This window comes from Chelmon rostratus, chromosome 7, assembly GCF_017976325.1.
Source record: "Chelmon rostratus isolate fCheRos1 chromosome 7, fCheRos1.pri, whole genome shotgun sequence".
Lineage (NCBI taxonomy): Eukaryota > Metazoa > Chordata > Actinopteri > Chaetodontiformes > Chaetodontidae > Chelmon > Chelmon rostratus.
The window spans coordinates 2,751,743-2,768,930 of NC_055664.1; the positions used below are offsets into that span (position 1 = coordinate 2,751,743).

The 17,188-nt window shown below is 43.4% G+C and overlaps 1 protein-coding gene across 1 annotated transcript in view; it reads left to right on the forward strand.

Moving 5' to 3' along the window:
* The window catches only part of bcas3 (BCAS3 microtubule associated cell migration factor), a 320,907-nt gene that overhangs the window by 120,597 nt on the left and 183,122 nt on the right, over positions 1 to 17,188 (forward strand). The window contains exons 21-22 of the mRNA XM_041941180.1: positions 803 to 999; positions 1,409 to 1,506. Coding sequence (XP_041797114.1) covers positions 803 to 999; positions 1,409 to 1,506 — 295 coding nt within the window. The remainder of the gene's footprint in view (positions 1 to 802; positions 1,000 to 1,408; positions 1,507 to 17,188) is intronic.

The following is a 17,188-nucleotide window of genomic DNA, read 5'->3' on the forward strand; positions in this document are numbered from 1 at the left end:
ACTTTCAGCCAGCATTAGTGCCACTCTTCTCAGGCGCCCATGGACCGCCTGCCATGCCAGCACCATCTTATTCTCCCTGTAGGCCTCACCTCAGCCTCACTGCCAAGCCGCTGCTAGTGTCACACTTCTATTAACCCTCCGGGAGGCCTTCCCATCATGCCGCCAGCACTCCCGACACACACACAGACCTTGACGAGTTCTGACATCATTGTCAGACTTTCAGAGGTGCAGGAGTACATCAAGCTTTTAGTTGGATGTCATGTAACTGAGTTCATCTGAGTACTGTGTGGGGTGTTTGAGTATTGGCACATAGATGATGCCAAACCACCGTGTCAAATCTGCTGATGTCGAGTCCTCAGACAAGCTACAAGGACTAACTGCGGATGGATTAGTAGAGGAGTTTGGGTATATTAAAAGAGTGATAAAGAGCGAGGAGGGGGGTGTTATGTGCTATGGATGGCAGTGTCGCTCTGTTAGTCATTTGCTTGTTTGGTCCAGTAGTATAACAGTACAGTACGAACATCATTAAAGTTTATAGACAGCCAAGACTACAACTAAACTGCACTGAGTTACAGAAGCTAATGAAACAGAGGCTAGCTGAGGTGTGATGTTATGACCTGGGCTCTCTGCAGCATTGCCATTGTGAGCATGTTGGCATGACGACCTTTGCATTTAGTTGAAAGCACCACTGTGAGAAACTCAGAACACAGACACACCTGTATGTTTCCCAAAGAGCTTGGCCTTGTTTGGAAGACAGTACATGGTTTTCTCTCCTCACTTACCTTTACCTTTGTATTCTCAGGTGGAGATTGTGACCCATACAGGGCCCCACCGGCGCCTGTGGATGGGCCCCCAGTTTCAATTTAAGACCATTCACCCTTCAGGCCAGACCACAGTCATCTCCTCCTCATCCTCAGTCCTTCAGTCCCATGGCCCCACTGATGTCCAACAGCCCCTTTTGGACTTTGACACAGACGACCTGGATCTACACAGCCTCAGGTGCTTTGACACCATCAAAAATAATGCACCTAGTACAAAATCGCTTACAGCTGCATCGGGTTAGGTTTGATGTAGAAATACATGTTATGTTATCAGTCACAATCACAAAGAGGGTTTGCAAAAGATGTATGCAGATTTGTTTTAACAAGATAGAAGGTTGGTCACTCTAAGTTACCAGAAATGATCCTGAGAAGCACGTTTAAGGAAGGCATTCTTATAATCATAGACCCCCAGAATAATTTCTCTAGCATAGACAGCTTTACACTTGATCACTAATACAACAATTTAAACCTCCTCCTGTGGCTTCCTGGGATCAGATCTAGTCCAACGAGCGTCTGAAGCCCTTAGATGTCACAGTGTGTTTTTTTTTGTCTGTGTGTGTAATAATGTACAGTATGTACATGTGCAGGATCCAGCCAGTACGTTCAGAGCCAGTCAGCATGCCCGGCTCGTCGCGGCTGGTGCCAGATCGGAGAGGACAGTCCAACATCATGGACACAGGATCAGGTAGGAACCTTCATTGGTTTACTCCACTGTATGTGAATTCCCCCTCTCCTGCTCTGTGACACGACGTTTGTTCTTTTTTTTCATCGTTCTCCTACCTGTTTCATTCAGATGTAGTTCATTCCACTCCATCTACTTCACTGAAGTCTCTCATTGTCTGACGTCGTCAGTTCAGTTGTGTTGTATTTTATTCCAGTGTGTCCCATCAATCTCATCAATTGAGACTGTCAGACTCTCTGAATAATGCTGGTAGTTTTAGGATTATTATTCAGCATTGTATCTACTAAGGACTGAGAATGGGGACTGCTGTCGCTGTCCTAGTACATACGCTTTGCTCATTGTAATGTGTTAGCTCATAGCAGAGGTGCCTGTGATTCACCAGTGAGATACTGATGAGTCTGCGGCCTCAACAATGAAGATGTGGCTCCTTTGCACATGGCCTGTTTCACTAATATCACATCTTTACGAAACATCCTCGTTTTCTCGTAGACTTTCTTATTAAACATGCTTGATGATACATTACGATACAAAGAAATTCAAAAATCAATACATATAATTTACATAATCATATAGTGTGCATATAAGCACTCAGGTGACAGCATGCTGTGGTGAAATGAAAGTGATCTAACACCAGCACGATCCCATCCAAGTGGATTAGAAATAGTCAGTCATTTACACTTCAGCAGTTTTGCTTCATCCCCCCATGCAGTGCCATGAATTGCGAGGGTGGTGCTGCCTCCCCGTTGTTTTCCTTCCTATTGTTCGTGCAGTGTGCTCTTATTCTGCAATAAAATCGACCGTGATTGTTTGAATAGGTCTGTAAAGTCTATCAGCCACTAGACAGGATTGATTTGGTTTCAAGTGACTTTGATGTCCCTCTACGTTTCTCCTTTAATCTGGTTACAATGTTAGGCTAATCCAATCACAGACAGATGAGAGGATTTCCCCTTTAAAATATGTCTTTTGCTGTTACGTGGATCTTGTGAATGTTTGTGTGTGTGGATTATGTCTGGTATTTACTGCCAGTGCGGGTGAGTGAGGGAATCATCACTTAATGCGTGACATTGTATCCTGTCGCCTTTTGTTTGATAAAAGAGATAGAGGAGCGACTGTGGCGTCGGCGGCGTTATCTGCTGCGTCTTGAGCAGAAACTTCCTCTCATCTGATCTGCCCTCACACCGACAGACAGCCACCCCTCGCTTTTTCACTCAGGTGTCGAGAAGTATTTACAGCACGTGTCAAAAAGGTGTGTCGCAAATAGTTTTGCATATCTGATGTGTCTTTTTCTTCTCCACCTTTCTCTGCTGTTCAGCACACACCTGTAGACAGGTAGACATACTGTGAGACCACCGCAGCTCCTCCAGCTTCTATCGTCCTTTAACTTCCAGTGTGAAGCGTATTACACTGTTTGATTCATTTCAGCCCTCATTCCCAAAAAGCTGGAACAGAATGCAGTCATTTGCAAATGAGCTGTGCTTACAGACAACGTGCTCCGAGCCCATGCAGTGACATCCTTTCATGTGTTCACAAAGTGGTGAAGCTTGCTCCATCCTTGGTTGTGAGCAAGACTTTCCAGGATGCCCCTTTTCATACCCAGTCATGATACCTGTTATCGATTGTGAAATGTTCCACACAGGTGTTTTTGGAGCGTTCCACAGTTTTCCCAGTCTTTAATTGCTCCCGGCCCAACTTGTTTGAAATGTTCTAGATATGTCATCATATCTAGCAGATATTTACAAAAATCAATGAAGTTGATGAGATATAATACAAATATTGTATTCAGATATTGGAATCAGAGTTGCACATATTTATTGTTGCTTTGGTAAAGTAAATAAATAGATAAATCTACATGTTCAAAATTGATTGTATAAATATGTATTTATGATTCATTAATAATCTCAAGGAACAATTATAAATGTATACATGTTCCTGTAATTAGTTCTATTCCTTTTTTGTCTTTGAAAGATGAATCATTGATTACATTTCAAAATTAAATCACAGAATTCATTTTGGTCAGAGTTAAATAATTGCAGACTCCATATGTATTACCCCATCAAAAAAGTGAAAAGCAAAAAGCTGTGGGAAACACTGGTTTTTCTTTTTGTAATTTGGATCATTTTAAACCTTTTAGTGTGTAAACTGAAACATATTATTGCTGTCCTTTTAAAATGCATCTGTGCCATCCATGTGGGCTTTATGAATAAAATCTTGGGAACTCATTCAGTTCCTGTTATGTTTTAGTACATTTGGTAAAGTATGAAGTTTGCTGATCTTGAGAGCTTCATTTGAAAACACACGCACAGCTTTATTTGGGCTCCTCTGGTCTTGAAGGTAATGTGAGAGCGATGAGGCCTTGCAGAAGTTGTTTTGTTGAAAGGCTCAGCTGGACGGTACAGGAGCAGAACAGTTGTGTTAAGATCAGTGGGATAAAGTCTTTACCTGTTTGCTTCCACCTTCATCTGTTTAGCTACAGCACCCCCTGTGTCTAATCCTCTGACCTTCACTTTCTTTCTCCTCCACCTGCATCAGTATCCTTCTGTCTGCCCAAAATCTGTCTCCACCAAGTGTCCTCTGTGCTTTCGAGGTTCATCACTAACTGGTTCAGAGCTTAGAGAGAGACAGGAGGACAGAGCCAGGCCGATGGATGGAGGTGATGCTTATCTGTGTGTGTGTGTGCGTCTGTGCGTGTGCGCGCGCATGTGTGTGTAGGGAGAGTTCAGTGTTGTGTCCTGCCACTGCCATGGCGCCACCTCTTATCACACACACATCACCTTTGTCTCACCCTCTGAAGAACACGCTTGTGTGTGGCAGATCTTAGCAATATCAGCTGGACGGCCGATAACAACATGCTTTGGATTGAATGCTCAATACATCTTTACATTTGAGCAGTCTGAGAGTATCTGACGGGTTTTCATGTACTGCCATTGGTGTAATAACAACATGGGGAAAGCTGATAACTAACACTAAGTTGTTGAATTGAGGTTGACACATTTCTGAGCCCTTCAGATTGAACTGATAGCAGATCCTGACGGTTGATAGCAGCAACATTTTTGTGCCTGAAGCACCACAGACATGGTTTTGGGCCAATATTCACTGCCTTCAAATTTCAGTGTTAATTTGGAGTCAGCCTCACAATGTATCAACTTGAAGGACAAATGTCATGATGATACAAACATGTCATGCCGACAACTGAAAGCTCTTCATAACATTAAGCATCAGTTTGTGTAGTTATTATTTAGTTTGTCTCACATATTAAGACAGAGTATATCGATGTTGGGAAAAACTTGGACTATTTTTACAATATATAATGAAGCTGCATCAGATCCATAATATTAAAAGTGAAAACCAGACCTGCCTTGTAGTTATAACCACAGTTTTTGCCTGTAAATACTCTGTCACAGCATGTGTTTCCGCCATATATCAGTCTGATTGTATGTGTTAGTGTTGCACATGTGAAACAGTCTGGTCCATGTGAATATCTGAAAAGCATGTATACTGTTCCTGTGTGAATTTGGCACATCTTGTATGTGAAATGCTCCAAATGTGTACATTTTGTGACATGAAAGCCTGTGGTCGACTCACGCTTTCCAGCCGTTTCTCTTAGAATTAATGTGTTTCCTTCAGAGTCCTCAGGCCAAGCGAGGCCATAAAGCTGCAGTTTTCCCTACAGTGACTCACTTACAGTCAGTCAGTCTCCTCAGTGTCTGCTCCCATCTTATCTCAGCCCATACACTCTGCTTATCTCTGCCTCCCTGAGGTTATGGGACGCCATCTGCATGGGACACACACACACAGACACACTGTATGTTGCATAGTGCTTCCAGTCATGGCTTCTTGACTCAGCATATCTGTCTGCATGGAGGGGACAGAGGAGCCCAACACCAACGCCACTGTCTCACTTTCCACCAGCCGCAATATACAGGATCAATGTGTAGCCGTTATCAATACCTCCGATCTGTGCCTCAAGCCTTGCTGTGGTGTGTGTGTGCGTGTGTGTGTTTGTGTGCGGGTGTGTGTGCATGTGTGTATAGAGGCGGCTTCAATCCCAGCTAGACTACACAGTGGCATTTTGTGGCCCAGGAGGTCATATCAAGAAAGAAAGAAAAGGAGACAGACCTGAAAGAGAGATAATACTGAAGACTGAAAGAAAGAGTATTTAATCTTACCTGTATGTGTGTGTCCGTGTGTGTGTGCGTGTGCACGCACCGATAAACCTCCCAGTCCTTCCGTACTACTCTAGTTGTGTTTTGACTCTGCAAAGAAAGCCACCCTGCACCAAAACAGGAAATAACAAAACCACGCCGTCTGTGGCATCAGCCATTTTGTTGTTTTTGTTGTTGTCATCTTCACTGTGTATTCATGTACCGTACGTCCCCGTCTTCGTCGTCACGTCTCTGCCTCACTGTTTGTCTCCATCTGCATGTGTTTGTGTGTGTGTGTGAGAGATTTATCTGTGACGGGGAATCAGTGATAGTGTGTTAGCTGGCGGCAGAGCAGAGCAGGCAGGACGAGATGGAGCTGCCTTATCACAACATGCTGAAGACACTTTAGAGAGCTGCTGGACTTTGGCTCTGGCCTGTGTGTGTGTGTGAGTCTGTGTGTGTGTGTGTCGGGCTAAGAACAATATTCAGTACAGGCTGACATGTAAGACCAGTGTAGGATTCTGAATTATTTTCATTCTCCGTTTTCCTGGGTGACAGTTTTGGGACTCATTTTTCATGTAAACTGAGACATTTGAATCCAAGACTCAGGATCAGTCCCAGTCAGCCTGCCTGTGTACAGACATGTACATGTATACTGTACACTGTAACTCCAGCCTAGTGTGTCAGTCCATTAGCAGCATCCTGTAAAACACTGAGTTAATCAGTGTGGGATCAGCAGCTATCAGCCATTAGCCACATCCACCCCACATTATCACAGCTCAGTTACCTTCACCGACTGTGTGTGTGTGTGTGTGTGTGTGTGTGTGTGTGTGTGTGTGTGTGTGTGTGTGCGTGTGCGTGTGTGTGTGCGTGCGTGCGTGCATGTACATGTACATGTGTGCGTGTGCGTGTGTGTGTGTGTGTGTGAGAAATCTCCCTAAGGTGTTCAGCTGGCTTGAGATCTGGTGACTACGGAGCCCATAGAATATGATTTTCATCATGTATCTTTACTCCTGTTGTTCAAATGAAATGATTAAATCACATTTCAATCAACAGGAAAGAAATGAGTGACAATCAAACACGATTTGACAGTCTGAAATTTTATTATATAAATGTTAAATGCACTAAATGTTTCTACTGTTAATCACTTAATTGCAAAAAAGTAAATGGATTAATCTGTAATGAAACAAAGTTTAATTCCCAGTGTAGACAAATGAAGATGTTTTGACCGTCTCACTTCCAACCAGAATGAGATGACGGATTAGAAATGTGAATGTTAGTTCAGAGTTCATTGAGTTCATCAGTTTCTTTCCTTGTATGCATTTTACTGCCGTATCATACAGTATGTACGATATGGGGTGTGATGACCCCCCATACAATAATAACCTGAAGTATGATTTGGATAGATCACCTGGTTTAAGTAGGCTGAACATTCAATTCTCAAATGAAAGTAAATGAAAGGAAGCCAGTGGCTGCCTTGAAGTTAGAGAGACCTTTTCAAAAACACTGCATGATTGGCAGCCAGTGAAGTAAAACATACACCAACACTAGAAGGCTTCGAGCGTGTTTCACGTGAATGTTTGTGTGCATGCGTGCACCTGTTAGCATCACCAACACAGTGCTCCCTTGTCCCGGTGACCCACCACCTCTTTACCACCATCAGCACCACTCAGAGGCGAGAAGGGGCTTTCCCCTGCCTTATTGTTCTCACGGAGGCTGGAAGAGAATGAAAGAGAGGCCTATGAATGACTGAATAAAAAGACGAGGATAGAGGGTTTGCAGCACACACACACACACACACACACACACACACGCACTTCGCTTGCCATCTTTCCCTCCCTCTCCTCCCCTTCATACTTGAGCAGCCATATAAAAGACTAGGCACCTGTACTGTGGTATTCTGTCTCTCTTTCTTTTTCTAATACACACATACCCCAGTAACCTATACCCCACAATTACCTCCCAGCCTCATAAAGGGCCCTTGTATTTTTGTGCTATAGTGGCCACACTGACAACAGTGATCGCGCAGGCCAGAAAGATGCCTGGCCATCCGATCTCTTCCTTAAAGACAAATACCCTCATTTCCCGTGACCCCCTCTCCCCACCCCGCCATTCCTCCTCTCCTGATTTTATTTTCATCAATAGGCACCTTTGTCACCTTGCCGCCACTCTGCCCCCACCCATCCTGTCCATCGCCTCAGGGTGTGTTTGGTGACCCATTGGTTGGTGACAGGACATAACAGCAGATTTCTATGGTCGTCACCGCTCCTTTTTGTTTTTTGTCATCACCAGCAATCAGGCAAAGGGAACCACTGAGCTGTTATCAGGGAGATAAAAAAATCTGAAAGAAACGGAAGCAAAGTAAGGACGAGTAACACAAGTAACTCATTTTAATATGGTTTACCTGCTGGTCCTGGAATTCCTGGAATATCTTGTGATGGTTTGAGGTGTGTATTCCAGACAGAGATAAACGTTCCTATTGAAGTCAGAGAAGAGCAGGGACTCAATGTCAGGAGGGTCTTATGCAGCAGGAAAAACTGGGATTCTTCTGGAATATCAGGGTATTTCTTGAATTGTCAGGAGTCATCATGTTATGATAGGAAAGGGACTTAACCATGCAAAGACACTGGTATGATCATTTAAGTTTGCATACCACATAATGGTGAAAAAGGCCTCAGTTTTGTTGAAGTGCCGTGAATAACAGTGGGTAGTAAACCTGTGCAGATAAAAACGTACAGCCAGCTTTTGACAGAGGTCAGCTACAGGACGAACAGTGTGTTTTTAATATGCTGTGCAAGTATCCTGACAAATTTGGATCCATGAGAAAGCTGGTGACAATTTACAGTAAAGCTTTGTGTGTTTGAAACACGTATGGCTCCACAGCATGCATTTGTAAGACACAGGGTCTTTGCTTGTTTCCTCCTTTTCTTTCCTTCCCACCTCTTTTTCCATTTTCTGTCTACACTCCTTGTATCTCCTCTCTAAAATCTCTAAGATTTATTGTTTGCTCACTTTTAAGACGTCAGGAAGTGCGTTTGCTTGCATGTGTGTGCGTATGTGTGTCTGAGAGAGAGAGGCTTTGGGGACTGCAGGGTGGGAATGGTTTAGCCACATGTAGGGATTTATGGCGAGTGTATGCGTGACTGAGAGAGATCAGGGAGTGACATGGATTGATATGGGTGAGGGCTGATCAGGTTTTTGTGCTGCTGTTATCTCTCCCTCCCTCCCTCTCTCTCTTTCTGTGTGTGTGTGTTTTTGTGTTGGCACACTTATAATCTGTGAGAGATGGAATGCCCTCCAGCATTAGTGTTATACAGCAAGTGCATGTGTGCCTGTGCATCCATGTGACTGTGTGTATGTGTGTGTGTGTGCAGTGCCAGAGGGCAGTGAAGACTGAGCAGCTGCTCTTTATAGTGACTGAACGGACACCAATGTGTCGGGCATCTGCCACGCGTTCACCCTACCGCCTACCCACTGGAGTGTGTGTGTGTGTGTGTGTGTGCGCACACAAGTGAGAGGGAGTGAAAGAAGAGAGAGGCTGTGTTGATGTGTGTAATCATGTCATTCTGTTTCACAGTAATTTCATAATTGCGTAGCAATTATAATATTGTAGAGGAATATAGATTTATGTATTTTTAATTGCAACTGAGAGGAAAACATGATGGTTATGAATGTGATGCGAGTGAGCGAGTGTGCGTGTGTGCGTGTGTGTGTCTGTCTACCAGCTGCTTCAGACAGAGGATCGTGTTGATGTTTCATGTTCATCTCCAGTGTGAAAACACACATGCACACACATTTGCATGTTACAGAGCAGTGGTGTGTTCCAGTGTGACGGGGCAGGGGGGTTGCTGTTGGTGCCACCCTGTCATTCCCATGACCTCAATCTGCGGCAGGCGCCCTGCCAGGCCGGCCAGCGCTCCGTCTGCCGGGCCTGCCACGACTTCCAAGATTTGAAGGGGAAGTAGTGGAGCAGCTGTACGCTGACCCCACACACTCCCATACACACTGGTGCTAACCGGTCTGATTTTTATGGACCCATTTGAACAAGATTTAGAGTTGGAACACACCGACACAGCCATATATACAAGCAGCACACTTCAAACTAGAAAAAATGCCCCAACTATTTCTGATTCTGATGATTTAGCTTTTATTTCAATATTCAGTAACTTTCTTTAATGGATCCAATAATTCCTAAAAAGGTGTTGATACGTAACTGTACATTTTTGGGTTGATATCTTTAAATAACTTTCTGTGAAAAACTTACAAGCAACTGTACAAATATGGAGAATAAAGCTTACAGCAATCAATTAATGTTATGTTTAATAAATCTGTGGAGATTTAGCATTCTGGAACTGCTGATAAACTTTACACAGCTATGTCACTGCTATATGTTGTCATGGTTCTGTACTAAAACTCAGAGAATGGATCTGGTATTTATGTTGCTAAGTAATTAAGCCATAAAGAAACACATTCTTCAGAACTTTTGTCTGCATACCTACCATGCAAAACATAGTCAGTCAATTAATTAGTCTATTGACAGAAAATGAATGACATTTCATCATTGATCATCTGTAAATTCTGTAAATCATTAAGCTGAGAAATGATGTGTTTTCCAGTCTGTGCTCCTTCCCCTTGTTTTATGTAACAGTAAACTGAATTTTGCTGGATTTTGGACGACTGCTCTGACAAAATAAGATAATCAAGGAAATTAATTAACTGCACAACATGACATCATAAAAAAAGAGAACAAGTGTTAGTTGTAGAGTTGGAGGTGTGACACTACCATCAGGCTTTAGGGTTTTGGGATTATTTCTCATGAAGGAGCACAGTGTGAGCAGAGTGTTTAGTTCTTGTCCGATCTGAAACTGTTATCCAACAGCTAGCTGCCCTCTGCAGTTCTCTCCTGTCACTCACAACTTGTAAAGTGAAGCCTAAAACTGTTGCTAAAGCCATAATTTAGAGAGATTTACCTTGACATAAAAGACTCACTATCTTAAAGTAGATGGCTTTAAGCCCGACACATCCTGTGTCCACACTCGGGTGTTTTCAGTTATTTGGCCTGTTTACCCCACATGTACCCTCACTCTGCTGATGGAATGACACCTCTATCATTCTGTTTAGGTCGTGGGCTCTGGTGACCTTGTGTGATTCCCAGCACAGCTCTGCCCACCGTCGGTTCTAATCAGCCGTAACTGAAAACACCTGTGTGTGTGTGTGTGCGTGACCTTTGAGTTAGTGAAGCAATGCTGTGGATGAGGAAAAAACTCCAACCAGACCTCCGTCTTTGTGCCTTTCACAAAACGTACTGCTCCATACATGGCCTGTTTTAGCATTGAAGCAGTTCCATCACCCTGATTCCTCCATCTCCCCCCACCCAAAATCACCAAGGAGAAAAACAACACGTCGTCATCAGGAGTGACACATCTTCTCTCCTTTCATCCTCCTCGTTTGTCTTTCCATCTGTTCTTCTTTTTCTTTCGCTTCTTTCCAACTCTCTCCCTCCACACTTTCCTCTCCCTCCCTCTCTGACACTAACCCTCTCTGACAGTGTCTCCATGCTGTCGCGCACTAATCCACCTCTGAGAGGTGTTAAAGCACTTCCACACTCACACACAGACACGCACGCACACAGCGCTGCTCCAGATCCCGTAAGTTATCGATCTGCCGTCCCGCTCACTCTAATGGGATTTTTTACACCTAAGCATCAGAAACGCCTAATGCATCACATCACATCTGACAGAGTCACTCACACACACACACGCACACACACACACATTCATACACACAGATAATTACGGCAAGCAGCTGAGCTTTGCTGGCAAGTGTGGTAAAAAATGAATAGAGGATGGAAGAGGAGGATGCACTTAACAGCATATGCATCTGACTCCCTCAGCATCTGACTCATGTCACAGATGTTCAGACTATCTCTACATCACACACACACACACACACGCACACACACACACACTCCAGTTCTCTGAGTGTGCCTGTGAAATAATGAATCTCTTCATACAGCACTTAAATGGCAGACAAGCTCTAGGCTGTTTCGCTGAACCTGAGATTCTTCAATGTGTGTATGTTGCACGTGCGTGCGTGTGTTGTTGATGGGCTTCACCGTGACTGTGTAACAAAGCTTCACTTTGGCAAAGGTATCATTACTGTGTGGTATTCGTCTCCTACATGGGCTTTGTAGTTACTTTACAAACCTCCAGATGTGCTTTCATAGCAAAGTTGTCATTGCTGTGGAAAAATAAAGATAAGTTTTCTACACAAAAATACAACAACATCTCTGCTGCACTATGCTGGATAGTTCCCCTCATAATTTATCTTGCTCGCTGAATAGTCATCCAGCTAATCAAGTAACCCACCCACATGGCCACCCTATGTACAGTTTACTAATGTCAGACTTTTTTGTTAGACCTGGACTAATACATCAGTATTGGCAATTTTAGCTCATTGGCTAAAATATGTCCAAAATATCAGTAAACTGTATATGTTGGTTGGTAAGTAACAAGGAATGGCTGTACAGAAGTCACAAAGCTATGTTCTTTACGTAGTATTTCCACCAGAGAAAACTGAAAAGCTCTTTTTCCACTGTTAAATGTCTTGGTCACAGTTCTTAAGATGAGATGAGACTGCTCTGGAGCGATATTCATGATAATAACCAAATATTGTATAATGTTGTATTTTTTTTTATTGCATGTATTTTTGTGATGATTTCCGAGATGTTTGAGCCTCACTGTGCAGAATGATGCATGTGTTGTGTGTGTGACACCAGAAGTTTGTTTTCATCTTCTGAAGGAGGAAAGTTTCTCTGAGCTCTATTGAAATCTTAGATTGGATCCAGCAAACAATCTGAGAATTGACTTTTTAGTGAAGTAGAGCTATTAAACATTGAAATTAAAATCATTTGCATATTCATAAAGTGAATGAGTGAGACCCATGAGTTGCCAGTCCATGTGTCAGAGGGCGAGGGATTCAAAGAGCCCCTGTACATAATGCCATCTAGAGCCACTGTGACTGAACACAGACTGCTGGAACACTCTCACAAATGAAAGCTTCATCACGATTAGGTGCCACTTCGTCAGTGCAGTCCAGTGCGGCGGAGACGAGGGGCCTCAGCACCCTTGAGCTGGCCCGCATCCATGATAATACCAAAAACATCATGCAGTTTTTTCTTAAAAATTCACCGGTTTGCAACCAGGTAATCAGTGTCGGGCTATGAAAAGCAAAATGAACCGAAACTGGCATCCCTTGTAATTAGTCAAAGCAGCATGTTTTTAGATTTCTTAAAATATGCCTGCAGAGGATCGTTAAATATCTGTGCTGCTGTGTTGGCCGCAGCAGAGTGCTTGGACCAGTATGTTGTGGAGATATGGCTTGAGCGGAGTGTCTGCGGCTGGGTCAAACGCTGTATGCAGCCAATAGTGGACTTTTGTTTAAAGGCAAATGTTTAACCGTGACATGCTGCAGTTTGATGAATTACTGTGTGTACTGAAGCTTGTAGGCTCTTGTTTCTGATGGAATAAAAACCAGGACTTCACTGGTCCACATGCAGTTTCAGAAGCTTCTGGAGGGAAACATTAAAACTGATTTAATTTCTTTATTTCGTTTAGTTAATTTTTTGCAGAAGTAATATTAAATATATTAATACCTGCTCCATATATTTAATATCAGTTACTCCTGCTGGAAAACAGGCTGCTTGGCTCCTTTTCCAAACGTCTTTCTTTCTTTCTTTCTTTTCATTGCCTCTTTCCTTCCTTTTGTTTTTCTCAGTGTCACCTCAGGGCTGACCAGGTGGAGGCCTACTGCAGGCTCATTTCCTCGGCAGGTGTGTGTGCGCGCGTCTTTCTCTTAGCCTGTGTGTGTGCATGCATGCGTGTAGTCAAGTATGTGTGTGTGTGTCAGCGCACATTTACGCTGATACTATCTGCTCACCTGCTCCTGCCGGGCCACAGAAGCAGCCATTGTGTGTTGATGCCGGCCAGCTAAAGACCAACCCCCTCCAGGTGACAACAGGTGTGTGTGTGTGTGTGTGTGTGTGTGTGTGTGTGTGTGTGTGTGTGTAGAAGGATAATATCAAGGAGGATATTGTTTGTGCCAGGGTGGGGGGAGATGGAGGGAGAGGGGAAGAGGTTACAGCCTTTCTCTCCTCACCTGGAAATTATGTCCTGCCGCCATTTTACTGGAGTGTGTTTCCAATCACTGCAGGAACGTGAGAAATGTCCGCTTGGGAATTCCTCCCCAACTTCCTGTCTGTCTCTCCCTGTGTTTGTGTGTGTGTGTGTGTGTGTGTGTGTGTGTGTGAGAGAGAGAGAGAGAGAGCGTCTGTCTTTGATTGTGGATGTGTATCAAAAGTGCCCGCGACAAGTTTCCTTGACTCTCATCGCTATAAGCTTCGTTAGCATTCTTTGTCACACAGATCTCAAAACCTGGGAAAACAAAACCAGAATTCTCTGCAAGACAAAATACATTTTCAAATACATTGTGATCGGTAGTCATCTGATCACTGGCCTTTTTTTTGTGCAGTTCGTTTGATTTAGCTGATAGCAACACATCTTTCACTACTGCAATAATTGATTGTGTCCACTTTTATTTCCCCTCAGCTTGAGGAAGACAGCAAATGCTCAGGAAGGAATTCTATTTTAGACTAAAATGGTTCAAAGTTAAGCATATTCAAGCACATTCTGGTAATATATTAAAGGGGCATGCCGCCAATTTTACATCAAAGTCAATGCACTTGTAATGGGGATCACTGCTCAGCCTCAGAAAACAGGTGTGTGATGTATGTTGGGGCTCTGGAGGAGCTCAAGTGGAAATGACTCGAGTGACATCAGTAGAGTAACGTTGCTTTGGGCCACAGATCTCTTGTAGAAAGCTGGAAACTCAGGAGGTCTTTGAATTGGCTGCATTGACTTTGACAAATGTTTTTATCTATTCAAAATATGCTATAGACGGCAATGTAACGACTAAAGATACTCTAATAACCATTTTTGGTGATGTGTGGCAGATCAATCTGAGTCAGTGTTCGGTTTTAGCATTTAGCATTCTTGATTTTAGAAAGTGTAACATTGTAAAAACATACATTATTACATATCTGTCTGTCTGCCCTCCTTTGTCATATTTACATTTTCAGGAAAATGCAATAAATCCATATGCAAGTTTCCATTTGAGTAGGGTCAAAATGGAGAAAAGAGAGCCAAAAGTTGTTTCTGTTTTCAAAGCAGAGACGGGAAGGAGGCCACGAAGGGAGGGCGCATCAGCAAAACAACCATCATCTGCACAGAGAGACGTTACGAAGGAAAAGAGATTGAGAGGCTGAGACAGGAAACGCACACCTCTGTCTCTCTCTCTCTCACACACACATACACACACACAAACACACACATCCAGACGGGGGCTCGGGCTCGGTGATGTGGAGCCGTAGTGGCAGCACTAGCGCACGTTAGCATGTTGTGGATTCAGAGCCTTGCATCTTTTTCTGAAGATCATGGCAGAGGCAACGTGACAGCTTTCTTAGACAGAGCTGCTTCCCTTTGTCATTTTTTGGTCTAGTTTGTCGTGCATGTTTAGACAGTGGCAGTGTGTGTCTGAAGGTTTTGCAGAGTTGCCAGACTGAGCAGGTAGAGAGCAGTATATTTGATAGACTGTCTGTTTGCCATTTTGTCAGTGCTGCAATTTTTATATGCTTTAGCTGTCCACTGCCATATTTCCCCTCTTATCTCCCTCTCTCTCGTAGTTTTTTTCTGTTTCTGAAAGCTTTCTCTCGTAGTCAGCCGTCCTCTGCTCCTGTTTCACTCCTTCCCTCACTTGTTGTCCCATCTCAATCCCTGTAAGTCTCTCCATCACTGTTATCGGCAGCACAGGAAGCTGTTGTTTCCATCTATCTGATGACAAGAGGAAAGACTCCAGATGTGAACCGTTCTCTGCGTCCCTCCCTCTCTCAGTCTCTTTTTCCTCTTTTCTTTTCATTAGCTTTCTTTCCCCAGTCAGAGATCAGTGTCTCTGTAACACAGCCTGCATAGTCTAGACATGAAGCTTGATGGTTTGAACCAATTTCTGGCACCAGTGCTGGCCTGTTATTAAAGATTAGATCTGCCCCCGTCAGCTTGATTGATAATGTGGTTGTGGTATCCTTGGTTTCAATACAGAGTTTGTGTCCAGTGGCCCAAATAGAGTTTGTAAAGTGTAAAATGAAGCGAAGCGGTCAAATTTTCTACATTTCACAGAAGAATTGATCTCTTGTTTCTGTAACTGTAACAATTACAGTTGACAACTGTATGGTAAAGTAGGTCAAAGTTGAACGAGGAGTTTGGTTCTATAAACTGTGATGGATGTGTTGAGAGAACCGGATACTGTGCTCCATGATGGCAACCTGGTCTTTCTCATGTAAGTTACCCAGTGCTCACATGAAGTGAAATATTTCTTCAGGTTTCGTCAGACTTCTAGTGTTCCAAAGAACAAGTGGATTAGAGTCTTTTCCTGGCTGATGCTGCCGACTCTGCACACACACACTCATAAAATCATTTGGTGACTTCAGATTTCTTTTTATTGGACCTAATGGGTCAAATTATGATGGTACAAACTTGGGATGTCAGTGGTTAACAGTTATTTTTGACCAGTTACACATCAGTGTGTAGGTTAATTTGCATGCACTCCGGGGCATCCTACAGTTGGTGTGCCATGTGATTGAGACCCAAATGCTGCCAATCAGTGTGTTAGAGGGCGAGGGAGTCAAAGTGCTAGTTTGGTACCTGGAGCGCCTGTACATAATACCATCTAGAGCCACTGTGACTGAACACACTGAAAAACACTTTGAGGAGAAGAAGGATGCTAAAAGTCAAGTTAGCCAGAGTAGACGAGCCTGCTCCACAGACAGACACAAATGAAAGCTACATCGCAACTAAATGCTGCTTCATCAGTGTTGACTGGGAGCGGGTTTCCTTATCTGGTAATTACTGTCCAAGTCCAACATATTTAAGTCTCTGCAGTCATAGAGATAATTAATAATAAATAATAAATAATTCCTGTGTAAGGACAAACTAAGATGGTTTTGGTGGGTTTTCTCTTGTTTCTGTCCAGTGTGAATGAAGTGTGTTTTATGATGATAAAATTGCTGTTTTTGTAAATGGAGTCTGGTGACATATGTTTGCAGCTGTTTCTGTTTTAACAAAAATGATGCTACAAAAAGGTCTACCTCTGCAGGGGTCCTTCCCATAATGCTGTCAGACACTTAGAATAACAATCTAAGCCTGTCAGTGGCCAAAACCTGTACTTTCAGTGGACATACATTGACTGTGCTCAAACGCAGAGAGATTACATCGCAGACCGTTTTGCAGCTGCTGGCTGCAGCACTCTTACTCAATACTGGACAAATTTTAAAACTCTGTGTCCCTATTAGTCAATTAGACACAAAAACATGGGGAATCAGGTCCATAAATACAAATAATATTTGCCTGGAATCTCCCATTTGTCCAGGACATTGAAATCATACAGGACGTAACTGACCGGGAGATGCAGTCCGGCATGCTCCTCGGTGCAGC